Genomic DNA, 21,278 nt, shown 5'->3' on the forward strand with positions numbered 1-21,278 from the left:
GAAGAACACTGTAAAAAGTGAATAGTTGGATCAACTTAAATTATCGTGAAAAACGTGATAATTTAAGTTGAGAAAACTTAATTTCTTTAGGTGTTACCAATTGAAGTAATTTTTTTAAGTTGATCCAACTATTCACTTTTTACAGTGAAGGGATTTAACCTCAGAGTTGGAAGGACGCTTTAATTATTCCTATAAAGAAACCAGCCAGGTAATGATCCAAATGTACCTCTAAATTACAGACCAAAATTAACTAGACATTTGTGTAAATTAATGGAAAAAACTATTACTGGCTGGTATCAAACTGGATTTCGATGTGGAAGGGGACCAATTGATTTGGAATCGGATATATGGAAAGCCTTGACAAATGAAGAAGCAGTAGTGGCAGTTTTCTTTGATATTAAAAAGGATTATGATATGTTATGGAAAGAAGGTTTGCTAATACACTGTAAAAAGTGAACAGTTGGATCAACTTAAAAAAATGACTTCAATTGGTAACACCTAAAGAAATTAAGTTTTCTCAACTTAAATTATCACATTTTTCCATGATAAAACGTGATAATTTAAGTTGAGAAAATTTAATTTCTTTAGGTGTTACCAATTGAAGTAATTTTTTTAAGTTGATCCAACTGTTTTTACAGTGTAAAATTAGAATAGATTGGAATAGGTTATATAATTGGATTAAAGAATTTTTAATAGAAAGAGATATAAAAGTGAAGAAAGGAGAGTATATGTCAGAAAAAGGTTTGATTGAGAATGAGACCCCATAGTGTCATAAGTCCATTATTATTCATTATTATGATTACTGATGAATTTGCAACAGTAGATATGAATATAGGAAAATCGTTGTTTGCAGATGATGGAGCCCTTTGGATTGGAGGAAGAAATGTGGATTATATTGTTAATAAAAATGTTGGGGATAAAATAATGTTGGGAAATGGGAATTTAAATTATCTGTAGAGAAAAACAAATTTATTTTCTTTACAAATAAAAAGGTAAGCATGGATATAAATCTAAAATTATATAATGAGGAATTAGAACAAGTGATACGATTTCCTGGAATGTGGTTTGATATGAACATCACATTGAGTACTCACATAAATAAGATGACATGGGGTCTCAATAAATCAATGTTTGGTTGTGGGAAGATCCATAGAGGCATTGATTATCAGATAATATCTGAGATGATTGAGATATCTTACAGGATTATATGATTGGTGGTGTCAGAGAAACAGTGTAATATTTATTAATACAGTGTAATATATTATATAGAGAGGGGGGGGGGGGTAAACTAACAGATGAATTACCGAAGAAAGGAGAACAGCAATTAACTTTAATGAAGCTTTTGGATCCAGTAAGATGGAATAGAATTAATACAATTTCTGAATAGAACTCGATCCATTGAAAGAATATAGTTAGACCTAAAAGGTGTTTTTTTTTTTTTTTTACTTTCTGATCAGGGAAGAGAGGGAAAAGAGTTTCTGATCCATAACCCACAGTAGATGGCGGTAATGCTCAATTTAAGAATGCAAGCCTCCAATAAAAAGAAGAAGAGGAAGATGATGAAGAAGAAGATCGTAGTGCTGAACGTTTGAAGACCAGTTCAAGTTCACAATAATCGACGAGGCTAGATTAGAGTTTGAGTGAAGGACGGCTGTGGAGTATTTTCGCTGGATGCTGTTTCCACTCTACATACACGTAAGAGATGTTTTTTTCTCTCTCAAAATTATCTGTTTATATTGTAACGTTACGGTGGCGCATTACTGCCTCATATTATTTTTCCACTCAATTATATCGCAATAGCGAGATGTTAGATCGTTTTAACGACATATTTTCTCGTAATAACGATATTATGTCGTTAAAATGACATAACATAGACAATTTGGGGATACGCGATAAAAAAATAATAATGTTTATTACTCCCACCCACCACTAAATTTGAGTTTAATCGCTGTTATTGGCTCATTATGAGGGGTCCTTGGAAAATGTTCTAACGTTACCTTATAAGCAGTCCATGGCCCCACAAAGTTTGGGAATGTTTGGTTTAGATGAAGTAGGCTATCTGTGAACTGTACATCAGTAAATCACAACAATGCACTGCCATTGATACCGGCAGTGGAAGATATTTTATGCTTTTAGTAAAGTGAGATAAAGGCACGATATGCTATATAAATTCTCAAATGTGGATTAAGGCATATTACAAGTCACTGTACAAAACATGTCCTTATTATGAGAAAATATGTTGTTTTAAAGTGAAAAATATCTCATTTTAACAAAAGATCTCCTTATTACGAGAAAATGTCGTATAATATCCAGTTATTACGTGAACATATTTCGTTTTAACAACATAACATCTAGTTATTACGCGAAAATATGTAGTTAAATCAACAAAACATATTATTATTATTATTATTATTATTATTATGAGAAAAGATGTTTTAACGACATATCTCGTTATTACGACATAATTGAGAGGAAAAATAATATGTATGTGGCAGCAATGCACAACCATAATATTGTGTATGAAATCATGGGCGACACCGTCTTGCAAACAATTTCACCGAAAGAATCGACTCAGAAGAACGATGCTTCGATTAGATGATTCAGTCGATAGAAATACGGGACATACAACTGCTTAAATGTTCCCATGGAAAGCGTTTCTACGTTTAATTGAAATGTTAATTTAAGAATTGAATATATGTCGATTACAGATGCTGTAGATTGTTTCTTATAGGTCTGTTTTATATGATAATACTAGTTAACAAACTTGTCAAAACAGGAAATATGCTCACTTACTAACGTAATTAAAGTAGTTCATTATATATTTAGTACTTTGTTTTTGATTTTTCCAGATCTGGTCCTGTGGGCGTCAGTATCACACAGTGATCACAGTTCACACCTGCAGTGAAGCCCCTCACACAACAATTCACAAATAAAAACTAATTTTTAATTTCACATCATATTCAATATCATATTGAGAATATAACATCATCCAGCTGAAATCTGTGTGACTGTTAAAGATGGAGTTTATTAAAGAGGAGATTGAAGACATGACTGATCCAGAACCATCCAGAATAAAACATGAAGATGCTGAGCAACAAACAGGTTGGTGTCCATTCTTGATTCTTCATTGTTGACTGTTGTGAAAAGTTAAGGTAACAAAGCTTCAGTTCAACACATTAGATGATAAATGATACAGAAAATGCATCTAAATGGTCAAAGGGTCATTCCATGTCAAATCAACCGAATTTCAGAAACTCCCCTGGTGCAAATTTTTGATGTTAATATTTTTTTTTTAATAAAGACAAACAAAAATAGTGATGAGAGCCAAAATATGAAATGTCACAGATGTATACTGACTGAGCGTCTAGGGGGAATATAGAATAAAAAAAAAGGTTGTAATAAAATAAAAGAAAGAAGGGTAATGGAATCCCAGCAAACGGATCACTCCGGGTGAAAATCAAACAAATACACAAAACTAAGCAGAAAAAGTATTACATTGATTAAAGATTAACAAGTGAAATGTAGAGCATCTCCTCAGGCTGTCCAAAGTCTAAAATAACAATCAGAACAAATATAAAAAGAAAAGAGGAGAAATTAAATAACCTAATCCAATAACAAAATAAAATACATTTAACTTGCCTCCCTCACAGAAAACAGAGCTCAAAAGGGTTTTCAAGAAGAGGCAGGACACCCCTACGCTCCGCAATCATAGGGTGTTTTGTTAGACATAAGTGAACGTGTTCAGATTTTACAATGGATAACACGAGTGCCAGCAGCGTCCTTATAACGGCCGCTCCCCGTCTGGGCAACCAATGGCGTTCGCACCCCCCATCATTGGTCAATCTATCAGGAATCAAACAGAAAAAAACACACAGCAATAGAAAAGATACACAAACACAGGTCGTAACACTGAGTAATCCACTGATTTGTTGAGGGGGTCAAAATGACAATTTTCACCTGAGATGTGGAGCCAAATTACAGTGGTATAAAAATGACTTCAGAAAGATGGCAGCATCATTATTTTATTTTTACACAGAGATTGGTAGGTCTATTAGTAAAATCTGTTGACTTTAGCAATCTTTGTTGGATTTTAGCTAATCCAATTCAAAAATGGGAAAAAGCACTTGTGTTTTTTGCCTGAAGTTTGAATGTCTGCAACACCAGAAGTATTATAGGTATCTTAATATCCTTTTAGATTCTGGTTTTTACCAAACATTTATTGTGGTGTCTTTATTTTAAAGGCACAACATGCTTCAATCCCAGATATATTGGAAACTTAATGTGGCTCCATGTTCAATTTGTTAAGTTTTACCCAATTTGAATGGTCGAAAACTAAATGTGGTTCACTTTGCACACAGATGATACTTATTGCATATAGAGGGGAAAGTCTGAAGAAAAAATAATATTGAAACTAGAAATGTATCTTGTTCCCTTTCACTCGGTCACATTTAACGTACGTCGACTGACTGACGGATTTGGGGATCGCTTTGAGAGACCAGTCTACATCAAATGTTACAAAACGAGCCAATGCACATTGGCATGCAATAATTGCATCACGTGCTCTGCCTCGCAGCACAAGCATATAATGAGCAGCAGGTGCGTCGCATATTTGCTTTTCACTTCTGAGCCGAGTGGTTCTACTGTCCCTGCTCTGCAATCTTATCTGAGCGTGTTCAGATAAGACCAAAAAAAAGAAAGAAGAAAAGAAAACTAGTCTGCTTCTTCAGGACAACGCTTGGTTCGACGCACTATCGTCCTGTTTGTGTAGTGTAGTCGCGGTCATTCCCATGTGTGCTTCGGCACCAGAGAGAGCGCTTTCCTGAAAGAGCATACACTGTTTGACACTGCGTCTTTTTCAAGATGTCATTCAAACCGTGTGTTGCTGGGTGTGATCTTGTCCTATCCTCATTTGACGGTCACTGTTTCACATGCCTGGGCTTAAGCATGCTAAGACTGCTTTCGTGGGTGGTTCATGTGGTCATGAGAGCATGACCACGTTGGCACGGTGTTCGTTTTACCTTTCTCGTAAAGGCTTGAGCTGCTCAGCGTGCCGTTGAGCTGCTGGCTGACAGCGCGTGTTGTCACGGCAAACCAGCGTCGTTCGGCGCTCTAGGTGTGCGGTCGAGACTCAAGTAGGGGTGTAACAATGCTCTTTGCTGAACGAGACTGCTCCTGTATTGACAGCAGAACCTCAGGGCTGGGCAGTACCTCATCCAGTTGGGCCTTTAGGTCACCTGGAAAAAGAGCAAACTTGCCCCCCGTGCAGAGGATTGTTGCCCTGGGTTAACATTGAATGTAGGAAATTGATAAAGGATAGTAGCCTGGCTAACGTCAGACCTCTTTCTCATTGAGACGTGGTCTGGGAACCACATGTTCATTTTCTCGTATTTGAGGCGTGGTTTACGAATGCCCTGAGCGCCTGTACGTAGCTCATAGCCAATCATTTCAATTATACCAGATGACGTATGTAGAGCGACAGAAATTCGACGAGGAAATAAACTTGCGTTCTAAACTACTCAGAACACTATCTAAGGCGGCATCGAAAGGTAACTTCGCGTCTGATGCCATGTTGGATCCATAAGATATAAACAAACTGCTTCGGTGTGTCGCATAGACGTCGTCATCGTCTTGCTGCTCCCTCCCCGTTCTGTGATTGGTTCCCTTTTTGAGGGGAAAATTTGGTCCATGGTGTCCAGGCTGCCTAGCAGCGTGAATAAAATCGTGCTGCGTGCAAGGCAGCATGGGGAAACCCAGGCTAGAAGGATAGAGATCAGCTCCTTAAAAAATCATTTAAATCTGGTCTTATTACTGATCGATATAAATGTGATTCTATGAGGAATAAAGTAATAGACTTTACGAAAGGCCAAAGCCAGGTTTTTTTTAATGAACATTATTGAGGGGTCAAAAGGGGATGGGAAAAATCTGGCAAACTAGGGCTGCACAATTAATCGAATTTCTAATCGCGATTACGATTATGGATGCCACGATTACGTAATCGTTCAAAGCCGCGATTACAAAAAAAAAAAAAAAAAAAATCCACTTTGCGTGCATTTAGAGCATGTTATGAGAGGCGAATCCCAACTACTTCAGAAAACCCAGCAACTACCAGGCAGTGACGTATGTGTACGCTGAAATAAAGTCTTTCACCTCAGAAAAACGGACGTTCCTGTCATATCAGCCGTTAGCTCTTCCATTGTACGCGCAAATGAGGCGACGGGCGCTGTGTATAAAGTGCAAAGGAAACTACGAGCATGCAACGTTGTTACGGTGTAAATTAGTAAGTCACGGAATAAAAGTAAAATACCAATAAATCACGTTACTGGTATGTCGTGTGTTAGCTGAGAAGGACTTGCATGCAGGTATGATTTCCATTCTATTCACCAGGAGCAGTTTCCATGTTTCATTAACAGTTCTTGTTAATATTATGTATTCACCATGGTAACTGTCGTTTCAATATTAACCCCAAAATGCCACTTTATTTTCACTTTGTGTTGTTTTTAATATTTTTAAAAGACTGTGGTGGCTCGCTCATACCAACATTGTATTAACAAAAGCTAGTCTGGGACTGCTATTTAACAGCTTTAGCATAGGCCTAATGTTTATTTTTTAGTAGTCTTTACTATTAGTCATATTCTTACAATTTATGTGTATGTTAAGTAAAGGGGGACAGTGTGTGTGTTCACAATTTTTAAGTAGACATGTATAATAATATGCATATATATATATAGCCTATTATATATACATATATATATATATATATATATATATATATATATATATATATATATATTCAATGTAAATTGTAATAATCGTAATTAATAATCGCAATTAGAATTTCAAGGGAATAATCGGCAATTATGATTTTTGTCATAATCGTGCAGCCCTATGGCAAACCATTAATAAATTAGCTGGAAAACAATAGAACATTGATAAAAGGTTTGAACTTAAAATGAACAATATTTTAGTAAAGGATTCTTTAACTATAGCTACTAATTTTAATACACATTTTATAAATTCAGATGATGAATTACACCAGCTTTTTACCACAAAGGACATTACTTAGAGACTTATTATTGATGCATTAAAAAACTCAAAAGCAAAGGAGGCAATGGGCTTGATACAAATTTTTAAAAAACAAATAAATATTATTTAGTACGCCCAATAACACACATTGTAAATTTGTCCTTTAGGCAAGCAGCAAGGTGGCTACAGGACATAAATCAAATTTGAAAAATTATAGGTCAACTAGCATCCTTCTGATTATATTTAAGGTAGCAGAAAAATGTGTTGCTAAGCTTTTGACCAATCATCTAAATAAGGGTTTTACTTCTTTACATCCAATACAATTTGTTTTTTGCAGCAATTATTCAACAGATTCAGCAAATTGTTTGTTTGTTGAGAAAGTCAAATGCTTATTAGATAAGAGTGCGTGTGTTGGTGCTGTCTTTTTAGGTCTAAAGAAGGCAGTCGACACTGCGGACCATCAGGTGCTTTTATCTTAACTAACAAATTAAAACATTTCAGAGGAAGCAAAACTTTGGATAAAATCATATCTTTCAAATAGGAAACAATTTGTGTGTATTGATGGTACAAAATCTTCTTACCTTGCTTGTCCCAAGAGGGTTTCACAAGGCTCTATTTTAGGGGCAATTCTATTTTCACTCAATATTCATGATCTACCTGGAGTATGTGAAGATGTAAATGTTCAGATGTATGCAGGTGATGTAGTTATTTTAACCAATGCTAAGAATTTTGAAAAAGCTTTGATTACTTTGGCTTCTGCTATGACCGTTATTCAGGATTGGATAACCAGGACAGGTTTATTATTGAACACACACAAAAAAAACTGTGTGTATGATGTTTGCAACAGTTAGTAGAGATGACACATTCAAATGTTTTCCTGAGAGGGGAGGAGCTTGAAATTCTTAAAGAGTTTACGTATCTTGGGGTTACTTTGGATTCTACTCTAACTTTTAAAAGTCACGTAAAAAAGTTGTCTAATATTGTAAAATTTAATTTAAAGAATTTCAAGTACATTAGGCCATTCTTGACAGTCGGTGCTGCCAGGTTGTGTTTACATTCAATGAATTTTTCACATATTCAGTATTGTTTTAATACTTGGTCATTCATAGGTGACAAAACTCTAAAGATAATAGAATCACTGTATAAGAAGGCGATAAAAGTATTGGATAAAAAAAAACCCGTCTCATTTCATTCCTGTCAAATTCTAAAAAAAATAAAATAAAAAAAAAATATTGAACAATTTGTTTTATTCATAAGGTCTGGCATGGGCTAGTTCCACCTCTGTTAAATGAGTTTATAAAACAGAGGACAGATTGTGGTGTTAGTACCAGGTCTGTCATTAGAGAGGATTGTGAAGTGCCATAAAGGCGAACATCTTTTGGTCAGAAAGTATTATCTGTAATAGGGAGCAAATATTGGAATAGTTTACTGCAGTCAATAAAACAATGTTCTACTTATCACGCTTTTAAAGATCATCTGAAGAAGTGGCTTATGATGAATCAGTTGTGTAAAAAATTCTTAGAAATTTGAATAATGTGTTTGGGGTATTGTCTCTTTGTAGTGTGTATAGCTGAGTATTTGTTCTTGTGTGTACTTGCCTAGGGACTGCAGATGTAAATTAGCAATGTTGCTATAATCTGGCTTGTTTACATTTAGTATTTTATACAAATGTTCATTAACATAAACAAATACAAAAAAAAATCTCTTTTCTCGGTATGAAGCTGGACTCGTTCCACCAGACGGCACGCCTCACAGAGGAACGTGTCTGGTCAGTGTTCAACTGCTTGAATACACCCAAAATCAGGACAGCGGCCCCACTGAAACTTTATCAGAGGCTCCTGGGGCATATGGCATTCACAGCCTCAGTAATGCCGCTGGGATTGCTTCATATGTGGCCGCTTCAGCACTGGTTCACGGTCCTCAAGTCTTTCACGGTTCAAGTCCTCTTTTATTTTTATTTTTATTTTAATTTTTTCCATTCCGCATATCCAACGTGTGATTTAGCAAGGCAGTCTGTGTTGCAAGTTGGTGAATGAAGATACTTGCCAGGTTTAGGGCTGTACTCAACCAAAGAAAATCTTGGTCGACTGAAGTCCTGAAGTTTTCGACTAAAAATCGGCTAAAATCGACTAAAAATGACGTTAGAAAAAAAAACGTTAAATTAATTAGCTGCGCACTGTGCGCAGTACTTGGTAGCCTTGTTGTCCGCCTAAATGAATTATAAATAAACATAAAAAACTAGTAGGCTATTTGCAGTATTAAATCGTTTTTGACGTAATTAATTTGCACTGAAATGAGTCTGACATACGAGTCTGTCGGCTCTGAGAGTAAAGAGTAAACTCGTCCACAGGCTTAGGAACTCTCTTGTAGTTTGGAGATGGATACAGTGCACTGCATCTCTGAAAAAGAGTTTGTGGATGGTTAGTGCTGTATAGAAGTGAGAAAGGGTCCCACTGAAACTCTTCAGAAGCTCCTGGGGCATATGGTAGACACAGCCTCTCGGCTTCCTCCATATGAAGACTTAACGACTTAACGGCTGAGTCCCGAGGTGGCCGTGGCAGATGGCACGATCCGTGTGAAAGCACCCTGGCCTGTCGCAAAACCCTAACAGATCCGTAACAGTCCTATTGTTTCTCCGGGCCAACGGTCCATAGAACGAGTGTCCATCAATACCGGCCGACGGGCCACATACAAAGGGTATGCAGTAACGGAGGTCTGGGCGGCCCTCCGACTGCATTGGCATTCATTGCCTCGAGTTGCTTGCAGTTCATCTCGCTTTGAGACCCCGCTACTCAGCAAATTTGTACTGGTCTGAAAAGATGACATTGCAACCGTTACACTATGCTTCCCTCGCATTGCAACCTCCTACTCAGAGTCAGAAGCTTCTTTTTTTTTTCTCCTGTCTGAGTGGACATCCCTTGACACAGAAAAAACTCTGGCCCCGGGGCCCCCGCAGAAATGTGTTCCCCAGTGAACCTTCTTGCACACAATAGTGCTAAAGTCAAGGAGGAGATGGAGCAGGTCTTGCTAGTTGCCCCTTATTGGCCCAACCAGACATGGCACTTGCATTTAGACCTTAGAGAGTTCTAGGTCTGGTTCTAAAAAGAACGGGACGTGGAGGTTCTTGTAACTACCGCAAAAAAAATTATGCCATAGAGACCATCATTTCTGTGAGAGCACCCTCTCAAAATGAGGCACGCTCCCCCTTAGAAGTGGCACCTATTCGTTAAATTGAGTCTTCTCTCCGTGAGGATGTGACAATGACATCATATATAAGCCTAAAACACAGCCAAGTTCCAAATAACGACTGGGCTAAATAACAACAGCTTTTAGAGCAGTGGTTCTCAAACTTTTTTGGTCGAGCCCCCCTTTAAAGCTTTAAAAAAAATCTGAGCATGTTTCCAATAGCAACCAGATAGCCTTAAGCACAAGCATGTTTCCAATACACTATAGCTTTAAGAACGCCATGTTTCCAAGAACTAGATAGACCAAGCGTGTCCGATACCCGGCAGAATCAACGCTGAACTGACTCAACTGAATAGTGACTGTTTACTATCTTTTCAGAGCTGTGCCACAGCAGAAATTATTCCGTTTGCACCATGGATAGTTATTTCCTAACTATCACCACAAGCTGCTTGAAGCTGTGCTGCATAGTGCTAAAAGCACAGTATGTGCAACGCGAGCAGTTGACAATGACCAAAGAGCCAATGACAACAGATAAGTAACGCACATAGCCAATATGATCGCATAAGTCTTGCAAGAGCATTTTAATGAAAATGACTTGATAAGACCAAGCAACAGGGATAGCATTAGCAACAAACATGTTACCAATACCCTGATAGCTTTTAGCAATAAGCATTAAAAGGAACTTTGCTTAGCTTCGTGAAGACTTTCAGAGATGAATGAAGAGTGAATCACATCGGGTCCTGTGTCAATAATGCAGCAATGCAAGCAGCAAGGCAGACTGAGGTCACTTCCAAATCAGGCAGCTTATGATCAATGCGGCGAATCTCGAGTTCAAGTTCACGAACTTGAATGAATCAGAGTTGAAATTCTTGTGGGGAATGATAAATTCTCGCTAAATTCCTGATTGCAAGATTCCTTGTGAGATGATGTGGTTTGCATGCTGAGTTTTGCCATTTAATTAGCTCTAGAGAAACGCAATAGCTGCTGATAATACTGAAGGAGTGTCAGCTGATGTGAGCTTGACTAATGTGACCTGCCAGAAATGACGCTACGCTTAATTTTTCATCAATTCATTTCTTAAATTATCCTTTGACTATGTTCTGCCAAACTTACTTGCCGCCACCACCGGTTGTAGGGCCACGTACAACAGGCATGCAGTTGGGGGGATCTGAACAGACCCCCAACAGCATTGGCATCAACTGCCTCGAGTTGCTAGCAGTACAACTTGTGCTGAGTCGCCTCAGAAAGCCGCTACTAGGCAAGTCTGGTCTGTACGGACAACACTGCTACCGTTGCATACATCAACCAACAAGCTGGTCTACGCTCCTGCCACATGTCGCAACTCGCCCGCCATCTCCTCCTATGGAGTCAGAAGCATCTGAGGTTGCTTCAGGTCACTTAATCCCTGTGTCACTTAATCCAAACTCCATCCCTAGGCGGTCAAAGATGGTACCACTTTTCGCACAGTTAAAGACCTGTTCCCTCTCCGGACTCTTCCGACTGCCGGTTTTATTCCCTGACCGAGGGGCCTCTCTGCATGGATGCGCTGGAACACAGCTGGCCCTGGGGCCTACGCAAGTATACGTTTCCCCCAGTGAGCCTTCTCACACAGACACTGTGCCAAGTCAGGGAGGACGAGGAGCAGGTCTTGCAAGTTGCCCCTTATTGGCCCAACCGTACCTGGTTCCCAGAACTCATGGTCTTCTCGAATACCCTCCTTGGTCAAGGATCTGCTTTCTCAGAGACGGGGCACCGTATGACACCGCCGTCCAGACATCTGGAAAATCCATATCTAGTCCCTGGACGGGACACAGAGAACTTACCACAAACAGTCGTAGACACCATCACTTCTGCGAGAGGCACGCTTCAAGGCACGCTTACGCTCTGAAGTGGAACCTGACCTACCAATCTCTGTGTAAAAATAAAATAACGATGCTGCCTTATTTCTGAAGTAATTTTTACATCCTTGTAATTTGGCTCCAAATCTCAGGTGAAAATAATAATTTTGATCCCCCTCTACAAAACAGTGGATTACACAGTTAATATACAGTCATGACATTTATTATTTTGACATTCTTTAATGTATTTCTTTCACAAAAAAAATTTAAATCCAAATTTGGCCGGGGACCTCTGGTTGAGTTGACATGGAATTACCTCATAATCTTGAATAGCTTTTGTCATCTAAATTTTAAATGGATTAACAAGAGAATAACAGAACTCAAATTTGCCACATCAAAAATCTGATACTTGATAGTCTATTGCTTTCTTTTAAATCAGAATACAATTTAACTTATTTTAACAACATAATATTTTTATTTTAGATTGGATGGAGATGAAACCCCAAAAACATGAACTGAATGAAGCAGAGGAGGAACAGCAGAGCAACACAGCTAATAAGCCGCACACCTGCCCTCAGTGTGGAAAGAGTTTCAGACAAAAAGGACACCTTAAAACACACATAAGAATTCATACTGGAGAGAAACCATTTACCTGTGATCAGTGTGGTAAAGACTTTATTTCATCATCACATCTAATCAAACACCTGAAAGTTCATTCAGATGAAAGGCCTTATGTGTGTTCTTTCTGTGGAAAGAGTTTTTCAAGGCTGGATCATTTTAAACTGCACCAGAAAACACACAATGAAGTGAGAGATCATGTGTGTTTGGACTGTGGGAAGAGCTTTACTAGAGCTGAACAACTGAGACAGCACCAAAGTTTTCATACCGGAGAAAATCCTTACAAGTGCTCATACTGTGACAAGAGTTTCAATCGGTCGGAGCACCTGAAATCACACGAGCGACTTCATACTGGAGAGAAGCCGTACCAGTGTACTCATTGTGGGAAGAGTTTCAGAGATACAACTGGTTTAAAAAGTCATCTGCGCATTCACTCTGGAAAAAAACCTTTTACCTGTGATCAGTGTGGTAAAGAGTTTATTTCGTCATCAAATCTAAATCAACACCTGAAAGTTCATTCAGATGAGAGGCATTATGTGTGTTTGTTCTGTGGAAAGAGTTTTTCACGACTGGATCATTTTAAACTGCATCAGAAAACACATGATGAAGTGAGAGATTATTTGTGTTGTGACTGTGGGAAGAGCTTTACTAGAGCTGACAATCTGAATCGGCACCAAAGAATTCATACTGGAGATAATCCTTACAAGTGCTCATATTGTGACAAGAGTTTCACTCGGTCCAGATCTCTGAAATCACACGAGCGAGTTCATAGTGGAGAGAAGACCGTACCACTGCCCTCCATGTGAGATTTTGTGATTGAAATGAACTTTATAGCCCTTTTTGTAAAATAGGCTCCTCCCACAACGTACGTTTTGGTGCCCCTTAGCGACCGGGAATCGGAATTTCAACTTATTTTTGATAATTATTGATATTCAGGGCATTTTCACACCAAAGTGCATGTTTTGAGACATTGTATACATTAGGTTAGTTTTGGTTTGTTTTCACATTGCAATTATGCAAGCGCACTAAAGAACTTTACGTGATGTACTTGCGTCTTGTCGTCATCATCTATATGGGCTGCATCTTGACATTGATTGGTTTGTAAACGGACGTGCGTCTGACGTCAGCGTGTTGTCAATTCGGCGGGTAACTTTGACAAGAATGAATGCATAGACGCATATCGTTGCCACTATACTTTTATTATTATGGCATTACTCCCTGCAGCACCAACTATACCCGAGGTTAGTTCAAATTCGCCAAATGAACGTTCTCGTTGTGCGAACATTTTATTGTCGCCGGCAGGACGCAGGACAAATGTGTGTGTGAGAATCAGCTGGAAGAAACGCTGTGGGCAGAACTGACAAATCTGCACATAAATATTCTTCTTCAGTTGTTTAGGCTACGCGGGAACCACCAGAACTTCCTGTAAATGGTCTGAAAGTCCGAACCATACAGAAAATGCTTTTACACTAGAAACGAACAAAAACCTTTGTTCAGTTTTATCCGGACCGAGACTACCTCTTTTGGTTGGACCAAATTTCATCTGTTTGGTCCGGACCGTGGTCCAGGGGAGGTTTCACACCTGTAATTTTGATTCGGACCAAACTGAAAAGTCATAAAATCCGAACCAAACAAGGTAGGTGTGAAAGGGCCCTCAGACTCCAGTGAACATTTCTGCACTGGTTTGGTTCCGATCGGGCGTAATCGTTTGGTCTTGTGTATATATGTATATATACTCCTTGTTTGGTTCAGTACTTTTGTCCTGTCTCATTTATGAGGGATGGCTGTTTTCTGAGTTTCTCTGCCTGTTCTTTTGGATTAAAAGGATAATTCCTATTTGGATATTTCTTATTGCTTGGAATTATCCTTATCCGTGTGCTTCATTGATACAGCCATTCCCTGACAATCATAATGATGCACCAACTAGGGTTTTCTGTATAGCTTACAGCATTAAGCCCCCAAAACCCCCTACAGAGATTTAATTCGAGAACATGTCACTGTTTTCACCTCTGAATTTGCTGGTCTAATTATTAATTAGAGACTGTAATAATATGTTGGCAGAGAGTTTTTCACAGACTCTGTTTCAGCCTGTTGACACCAATTAAATGTGCTTAATGTGCCACTTTACAGAAGATGTCAGACATTTTGGAGACAAAAGCCCTATTCACACTGGATTAGTATTATCTGGGGACCTCGTGTGATTTAGAAATGCCTCCATTCTTCACGAAAGATAGATCAAAAAGCGCACAGGCAATAAAAATGTTATACGACCCCGTCAAATCACAGAGATGCTGATTCGCACAAGACTAATATTATCATGGGACCTCTTTGTTCGGCGACATATGGTAGGTCATTTGCAGGGGAATTTTTACTCTACAAAATATAGACAAAAAGACTTAAGGTTGATTCGCGTGGGATTAAGATCACAGACAACTTCCGCAATTATTACAAATGACTCAACATGACATCATGACTTTGCGTAAACATACACGCCACTTTCAAGTCAAAAGTGGCGTGTTATTTATACGCATTTTGAGCTATCCGCGTGTATGTTTACGCCGAAACGAACCGTCATCTTCCGCGTGTATGTCTACGCCAATAAACAAAATCTAATCATAACCATTTCTTAAAACTACGTAGGCTACAATTATAAAGAAAAACAACTGACAAGTACAATCACAATAATTTATTTAATGAGAAAATGTCAAAATCGGTACCAAAAGTTGTTCACGTGACGATGTGTCGCAGTCCTCTCTGGCAGTGGTTTTGTATATGAGGTAACAAAGCAGAATTTAAGTTATTAATTCAAATCCATGAAAATGTTAATCCGTCTTCGGTTCGGTTCGCTGCTCTGAGGGCTGCGCGGCAGTGCGCGCTTCATTTCATTTCAATTGTGCATGACGCCATCTGTGACGAAGCAGGCGAGGCGAGAGCCAATGAGCGTTTGATATTACTGCCGTAACCATAGTAACCTGTCGTAACGCTTCTTGAGGGCGCAATTTTTGAATTTGAATTCATAACAAGCGCGGGGTTTGACGTTTACGGTCAAGATGACGATTACTGGATAAAGGGCTGAGTTTGGATCTTTTTCTTGCAAATAATGGATTCTGAAGGTTTGGATTACATCAAGCTAATAAAATTGGTGTAAGCTATTTTGTGAATCGATGTTGTGTTGTAAGGTTATATTAAATTATTGTGATTATACTCGTCTGTCTGTTGTTTTTCTTTATAATTGTAGTTAGATTTTAAAAATGGTTATGGTTAGGTTTAGGGGTAGGATTCGTGGCTCAAACTATGTTTTAATGCCATATTGTTCATAAAAATGCCATTTTCCTACATACCTGTCCATTACGTTTTATCATTTTAATATTGTCCATAAAATGGGTATGTTTAGGTGTGGGAGTAGAGTTAAGGGATCTTACATTTATAATCTATACATGGTATTAACCCCAGTGACGGGTAGGTTTAGGGACGGAGTTGGGGTAGGTCATATTTATACAGTAATGTAACGTTAAGTCAACGGCGTTGATAAACACGCTAAAAAGCGATTATGCGTGTTGATAGCACGCCAAAAATGGAAATCGAATTGGCGTGTCATACATACGCCATTTCATGAGATCAGTCTGAATGACTAGAGGTCACCAGTTAATACTTATCCTTTACAAATAGGGCTAAAGAGGTTTTTCAGCAGCTCATTTAAACATAATGACTCAGTTATTTCCCTCAGACTTTGGGAAAGTATTAAACAAGCCTTGTTTTAAATGCAACTAATATCAAACCACAATAAAATATCCTATATTTCTAAAAGTTGTAAAAACAAATGTTCACAATTTAAATGCAATGTAAGTAATTCAGTGTAAATTCAGTTGTTTATTTTATTTTATTTTACAATTTTTTCTCCCACAATAATTCACCAATAAATACTGGAAATATTCATTTCAATATTAAATCAGAGTTGGATGTTGTATGCAATTGTTTTGATAGAGAGAAACAAGATACATTTCTAGTTATTCTTCTTCATACATTCTTTTTTAAACAAAATATGTATCCACTGTTTGAGAAGGTATACCCATATTTGGTTTTCAACCATTGAAAATGGGTACAATTTGACAATTTGAACATTGGGACCTACCTATCTCTTTGTAAATACAAAATAATGATTTGCCATATTTCTAAAGTCATTTTACCCCCCTCTACAAAATAGTGGATAACTCAGTAAATATAAACCCATCACATTTATGTTTGACTTTCTTCAGAATATTTTAATTTATTTTTTTGCCAGTGAAGTTTCTCAAATTTGGTTTATATGATGATAATATACAACCTGTTGAATATATTATATATTCACTTAACTATCAAGTAATTAATTTAGTTCAGTAAAAATTCAATAACTTTCAGATTCCAGATCTGGTCCTGTGGGCGTCAGTATCACACAGTGATCACAGTTCACACCTGCAGTGAAGCCCCTCCCACAACAATTCACCAATAAATACTGGGAATATTCCCATCATCCTACAAGAGAAGGACAAACTCCAGGAGTAGCAGCTGAAATTTGTGTGACTGTTAAAGATGGAGTTTATTAAAGAGGAGATTGAAGACATGAGTGACCCAGAACCATCCAGAATAAAACATGAAGATATCGAGGAACAAATAGGTTGGTGTCCATTCGTGATTCTTCATTGTTGTATGCTTTGGTGGCTGTGAAATAATAAGTAGTATATTGATGATAAATGATTTAGAAATTCATCTAAATGATCCTAATCTTGTATATAGCTATGTGTCAAATACATTTAAATTATTCAAATTAATGAGAATGATATAAAAAACCTTCAACATCAAAGATCTGATACTGTATACTCACATAGACAGAAACCTATTCTCTTGTTTTCTGCTTGTGTTCACTTGAATTTTCCTTGAAATTATTCTCCTTAAACTGATTTTAACTACTTGATATGTTAATTCTAGATCAGATGGAAGTAACAGAGCTAAAAGAAGAACTGAATGAAGACTTTAAACACTGTGACTTCAAAACTCAAGAAACAAAAGCCAAAAAGCTGCTCTCCTGCTCACAGTGTGGAAAGAGTTTCAGTCAAAAAGGAAACCTTAAGACACACATGAGAATTCACACTGGAGAGAAACCGTATCCATGCACTCAGTGTGGATTGAGTTTCATATCTTCATCCATACTCAAAATTCATCTGCATATTCACTCGGGAGAAAAACCTTTTAACTGTGATCAGTGTGGTAAAGAATTTATTTTGTTGTCACATCTAAAAAAACACATGAAAGTTCATTCAGATGAGAGGCCTTATGTGTGTTCTCTCTGTGGAAAGAGTTTTTCAAGACTGAACGGTTTTAAACGGCATCAGAAAACACACAATGAAGTGAGAGATCATGTGTGTTGCGATTGTGGGAAGAGCTTTACTTTACCTGACCAACTGAAACGGCATCTAAGAATTCATACTGGAGAAAAACCTCACAAGTGCTCATATTGTGACAAGAGTTTCACTCAGTCTGGATCTCTGAAATTACACGAGCAAGTTCATACTGGAGAGAAGCCGTACTACTGCACTCAGTGTGGAAAAGGTTTTACTTCACCATCATATCTCAAAAAACACCTAACTTTTCATACAGGTGTTAAGCCTCACTTGTGTTCTCTCTGTGGAAAGAGTTTTACACTGCTAGATAGTTTTAAACGGCACCAGAAAACACATAATGAAGTGAGAGATCATGTGTGTTGTGACTGTGGGAAGAGCTTTACTAGAGCTGAATGTCTGAAAGAGCACCAAAGAATTCATACTGGAGAAAAACCTTACAAGTGCTCATATTGTGACAAGAGTTTCACTCGGTCTGGACATCTGAAATCACACGAGCGAGTTCATACTGGAGAGAAGCCGTATCACTGTACTCAGTGTGAGAAGAGTTTCACTCAGTCTGGAAACCTGAAAGAACATGAGCGAGTTCATACTGGAGAGAAGCCGTACGACTGTACTCAGTGTGAGAAGAGTTTTAGACATGTATCAAGCCTTCATGCTCATATGAAAAACTGTTGCAAGTGATCAACATTTGTTTTCATCTCAAATACATTCAGGTAAATTCTGCAAGATAAAATATGTAGAATGTTTTTTTTTTTTTGTTAAAATAATTGAAAGACTAGAAAGACTTAAGAGTTAAAGCTTCAACATTGTAAATCTTTTTTTGTGCAAAATCTCTCTGCATGGATTGTGTGCTTAGTAGGTCTATCTTGAATTAGATGTGTATTGTCACTTAATTATTTACAAAGTTTACTATATTGTCTTCTGATAGTACATGCGATTATGAGAAATAAACAGAAAAAAAAACAAATTGTCTTGGAAAAAAAGTGTTTAACTGTGATTGTTTAAACAGAAAACAAGCTACCTGGCTACCTGATGATCCAAGATGGCTACCTGATCAGACGTTATTGTTCGAGCTCTTGCACCATCTATGCTATACTGTGCTTATTTGTACACTGTGTTGCTATTTTGTTACAACTCTGACTTTAAGTTTTCCTTTGTTCTGTGTTAACATGGGGTGTAAATGTGGTCATTCGAATTACTCTTCGGTCGCTGCTAAATCAGCTGATGAGAACACGTGCTCTTCAGCTAGCGGTGGCCATGATTATGTGGTCACTTGCGCGACCAAGGAAGATATGTTTAATTTAGCTGAAGAGGAGTCAGCAGTCAGCAGTCGCGGGGGCAGCAGTCTAAGCAGGGATGCCCAGGCCTCCCTATCCCTAGACACTTCCTCCAGCTCTTCCAGGGGAACACTGAGGCGTTCCCAGGCCAGCCGGGAGACATAGTCCCTCCAGCCTGTCCTAGGTCTTGCCCGGGGCCTCCTCCCAGTGGGACATGCCCAGAACACCTTCCCGGGAAGGTGACCAGGAGGCATCCGAAAAAGATGCCCGAGCCACCTCAGCTGGCCCCTCTCGATGTGGAGGAGCAGCGGCTCTACTCTGAGCTCCTCCTGAGTGACCAAGCTTCTCACCCTATCTCTAAGGGATCGCCCAGCCACCCTGCGGAGAAAGCTCATTTCGGCCGTCTGTATCCGGGATCTTGTCCTTTCGGTCATGACCCACAGCTCATGACCATAGGTGAGAGTAGGAACGTAGATTGACCGGTAAATCGAGAGCTTCGCCTTGCGGCTCAACTCTTTCTTCACCACGACAGACCGGTACATTGACTGCTTTACTGCAGAAGCTGCACCAATCCGTCTGTCAATCTCCCGTTCCATCCTTCCCTCACTCGTGAACAAGACCCCAAGATACTTGAACTCCTCCACTTGAGGTAGGAACTCTCCACCAACCTGAAGTGGGCAAGCCACCCTTTTCCGACTGAGAACCATGGCCTCGGATTTGGAGGCACTGATTCTCATCCCAGCCGCTTCACACTCGGCTGCAAACCGTCCCAGTGCATGCTGAAGGTCCTAGTCTGATGGAACCAGCATGACAACATCCACAAAGAGCAGAGATGAGATTATGTGGTCCCCAAACCTGACACCCTCCGGACCCTGGCTGCGCCTAGAAATTCTGTCCATGAAAATTATGAACAGAATCGGCGACAAAGGGCAGCCCAGCCGTAGTCCAACATGCACCGGGAACAAGTCTGACTTACTGCAGGCAATGCGAACCAGGCTCCTCCTCCGGTCGTACAGGGACCGGATAGCCCTTAGCAAAGGGCCCCGGACCCCATACTCCCAGAGCACCCTCCACAAGATGCCGCGAGGGACACAGTTGAATGCCTTCTCCAAGTCCACAAAGCACATGTTGATTGGTTGGGCAAACTCCCATGAACCCTCCAGCACCCTGGAGAGGGTATAGAGCTGGTCCAGTGTTCCACGACCGGGACGAAAACCACACTGTTCCTCCTGGATCCGAGGTTCTACTATTGGATTGTTCTTCTCTCCAGTACCCTGGCATAGACTTTCCCGGGGAGGCTGAGAAGTGTGATTCCCCCTTTAGTTGGAGCACACCTTCCGGTCCCCCTTCTTAGAAAGAGGGACCACCACCCCGGTCTGCCAGTCCAAAGGTACTGTCCCCAACCGCCACGCGATGTTGCAGAGGCGTGTCAGCCAAGACAGCCCCACAACATCCAGAGACTTGAGGTACTCGGGGCGGATCTCATCCACCCCCGGTGCCTTGCCACCGAGGAGTTTCTTGACTGCCTCTGTGATTTCAGCTTGGGTGATGGACAAGTCCACCTTCGAGCCCTCAGCCTCTGCTTCCTCAATGGAAGACGTGTCGGTGGGATTGAGGAGATCCTCGAAGTATTCCTTCCACCGTTCGATGACATCCCCAGTCGAGGTCAACAGATGCCCACCTCCACTGAAAACAGCATTGGTAGGGCACTGCTTCCCCCTCCTGAGGCGCCGGTAGTCCTTCTCCATGGCCTCACCAAACTCCTCACAGGCCCGATTTTTTTTACGTCCACAACCACCCGGGCTGCAGTTCGCTTGGCCCGTCGGTACCGGTCAGCTGCCTCAGGAGTCCCACAAGCCAGCCAGGCCCGATAGGACTCCTTCTTCAGCTTTACGGCATCCCTTACTTCCGGTGTCCACCACCGGGTTCGGGGATTGCCGCCTCAACAGGCACCGGAG

The 21,278-nt window shown here is 39.6% G+C and overlaps 1 protein-coding gene across 1 annotated transcript in view; it reads left to right on the plus strand.

Annotated features, from left to right (window-relative positions):
- Positions 1-1,543: 1,543 nt before the first annotated feature.
- Positions 1,544-21,278, plus strand: part of LOC308693246 (uncharacterized protein) — a gene marked incomplete at its 3' end in the record, with an annotated part of 76,961 nt that continues 57,226 nt past the window's right edge. The window contains exons 1-4 of the mRNA XM_081370040.1: positions 1,544-1,695; positions 2,850-3,102; positions 17,064-17,319; positions 17,631-18,597. Coding sequence (XP_081226166.1) covers positions 17,235-17,319; positions 17,631-18,597 — 1,052 coding nt within the window. The 5' untranslated portion in view covers positions 1,544-1,695; positions 2,850-3,102; positions 17,064-17,234. The remainder of the gene's footprint in view (positions 1,696-2,849; positions 3,103-17,063; positions 17,320-17,630; positions 18,598-21,278) is intronic.

Source organism: Scardinius erythrophthalmus (genome assembly GCF_964197995.2).
Source record: "Scardinius erythrophthalmus genome assembly, chromosome: 7".
Taxonomy (NCBI): Eukaryota; Metazoa; Chordata; class Actinopteri; order Cypriniformes; family Leuciscidae; genus Scardinius; species Scardinius erythrophthalmus.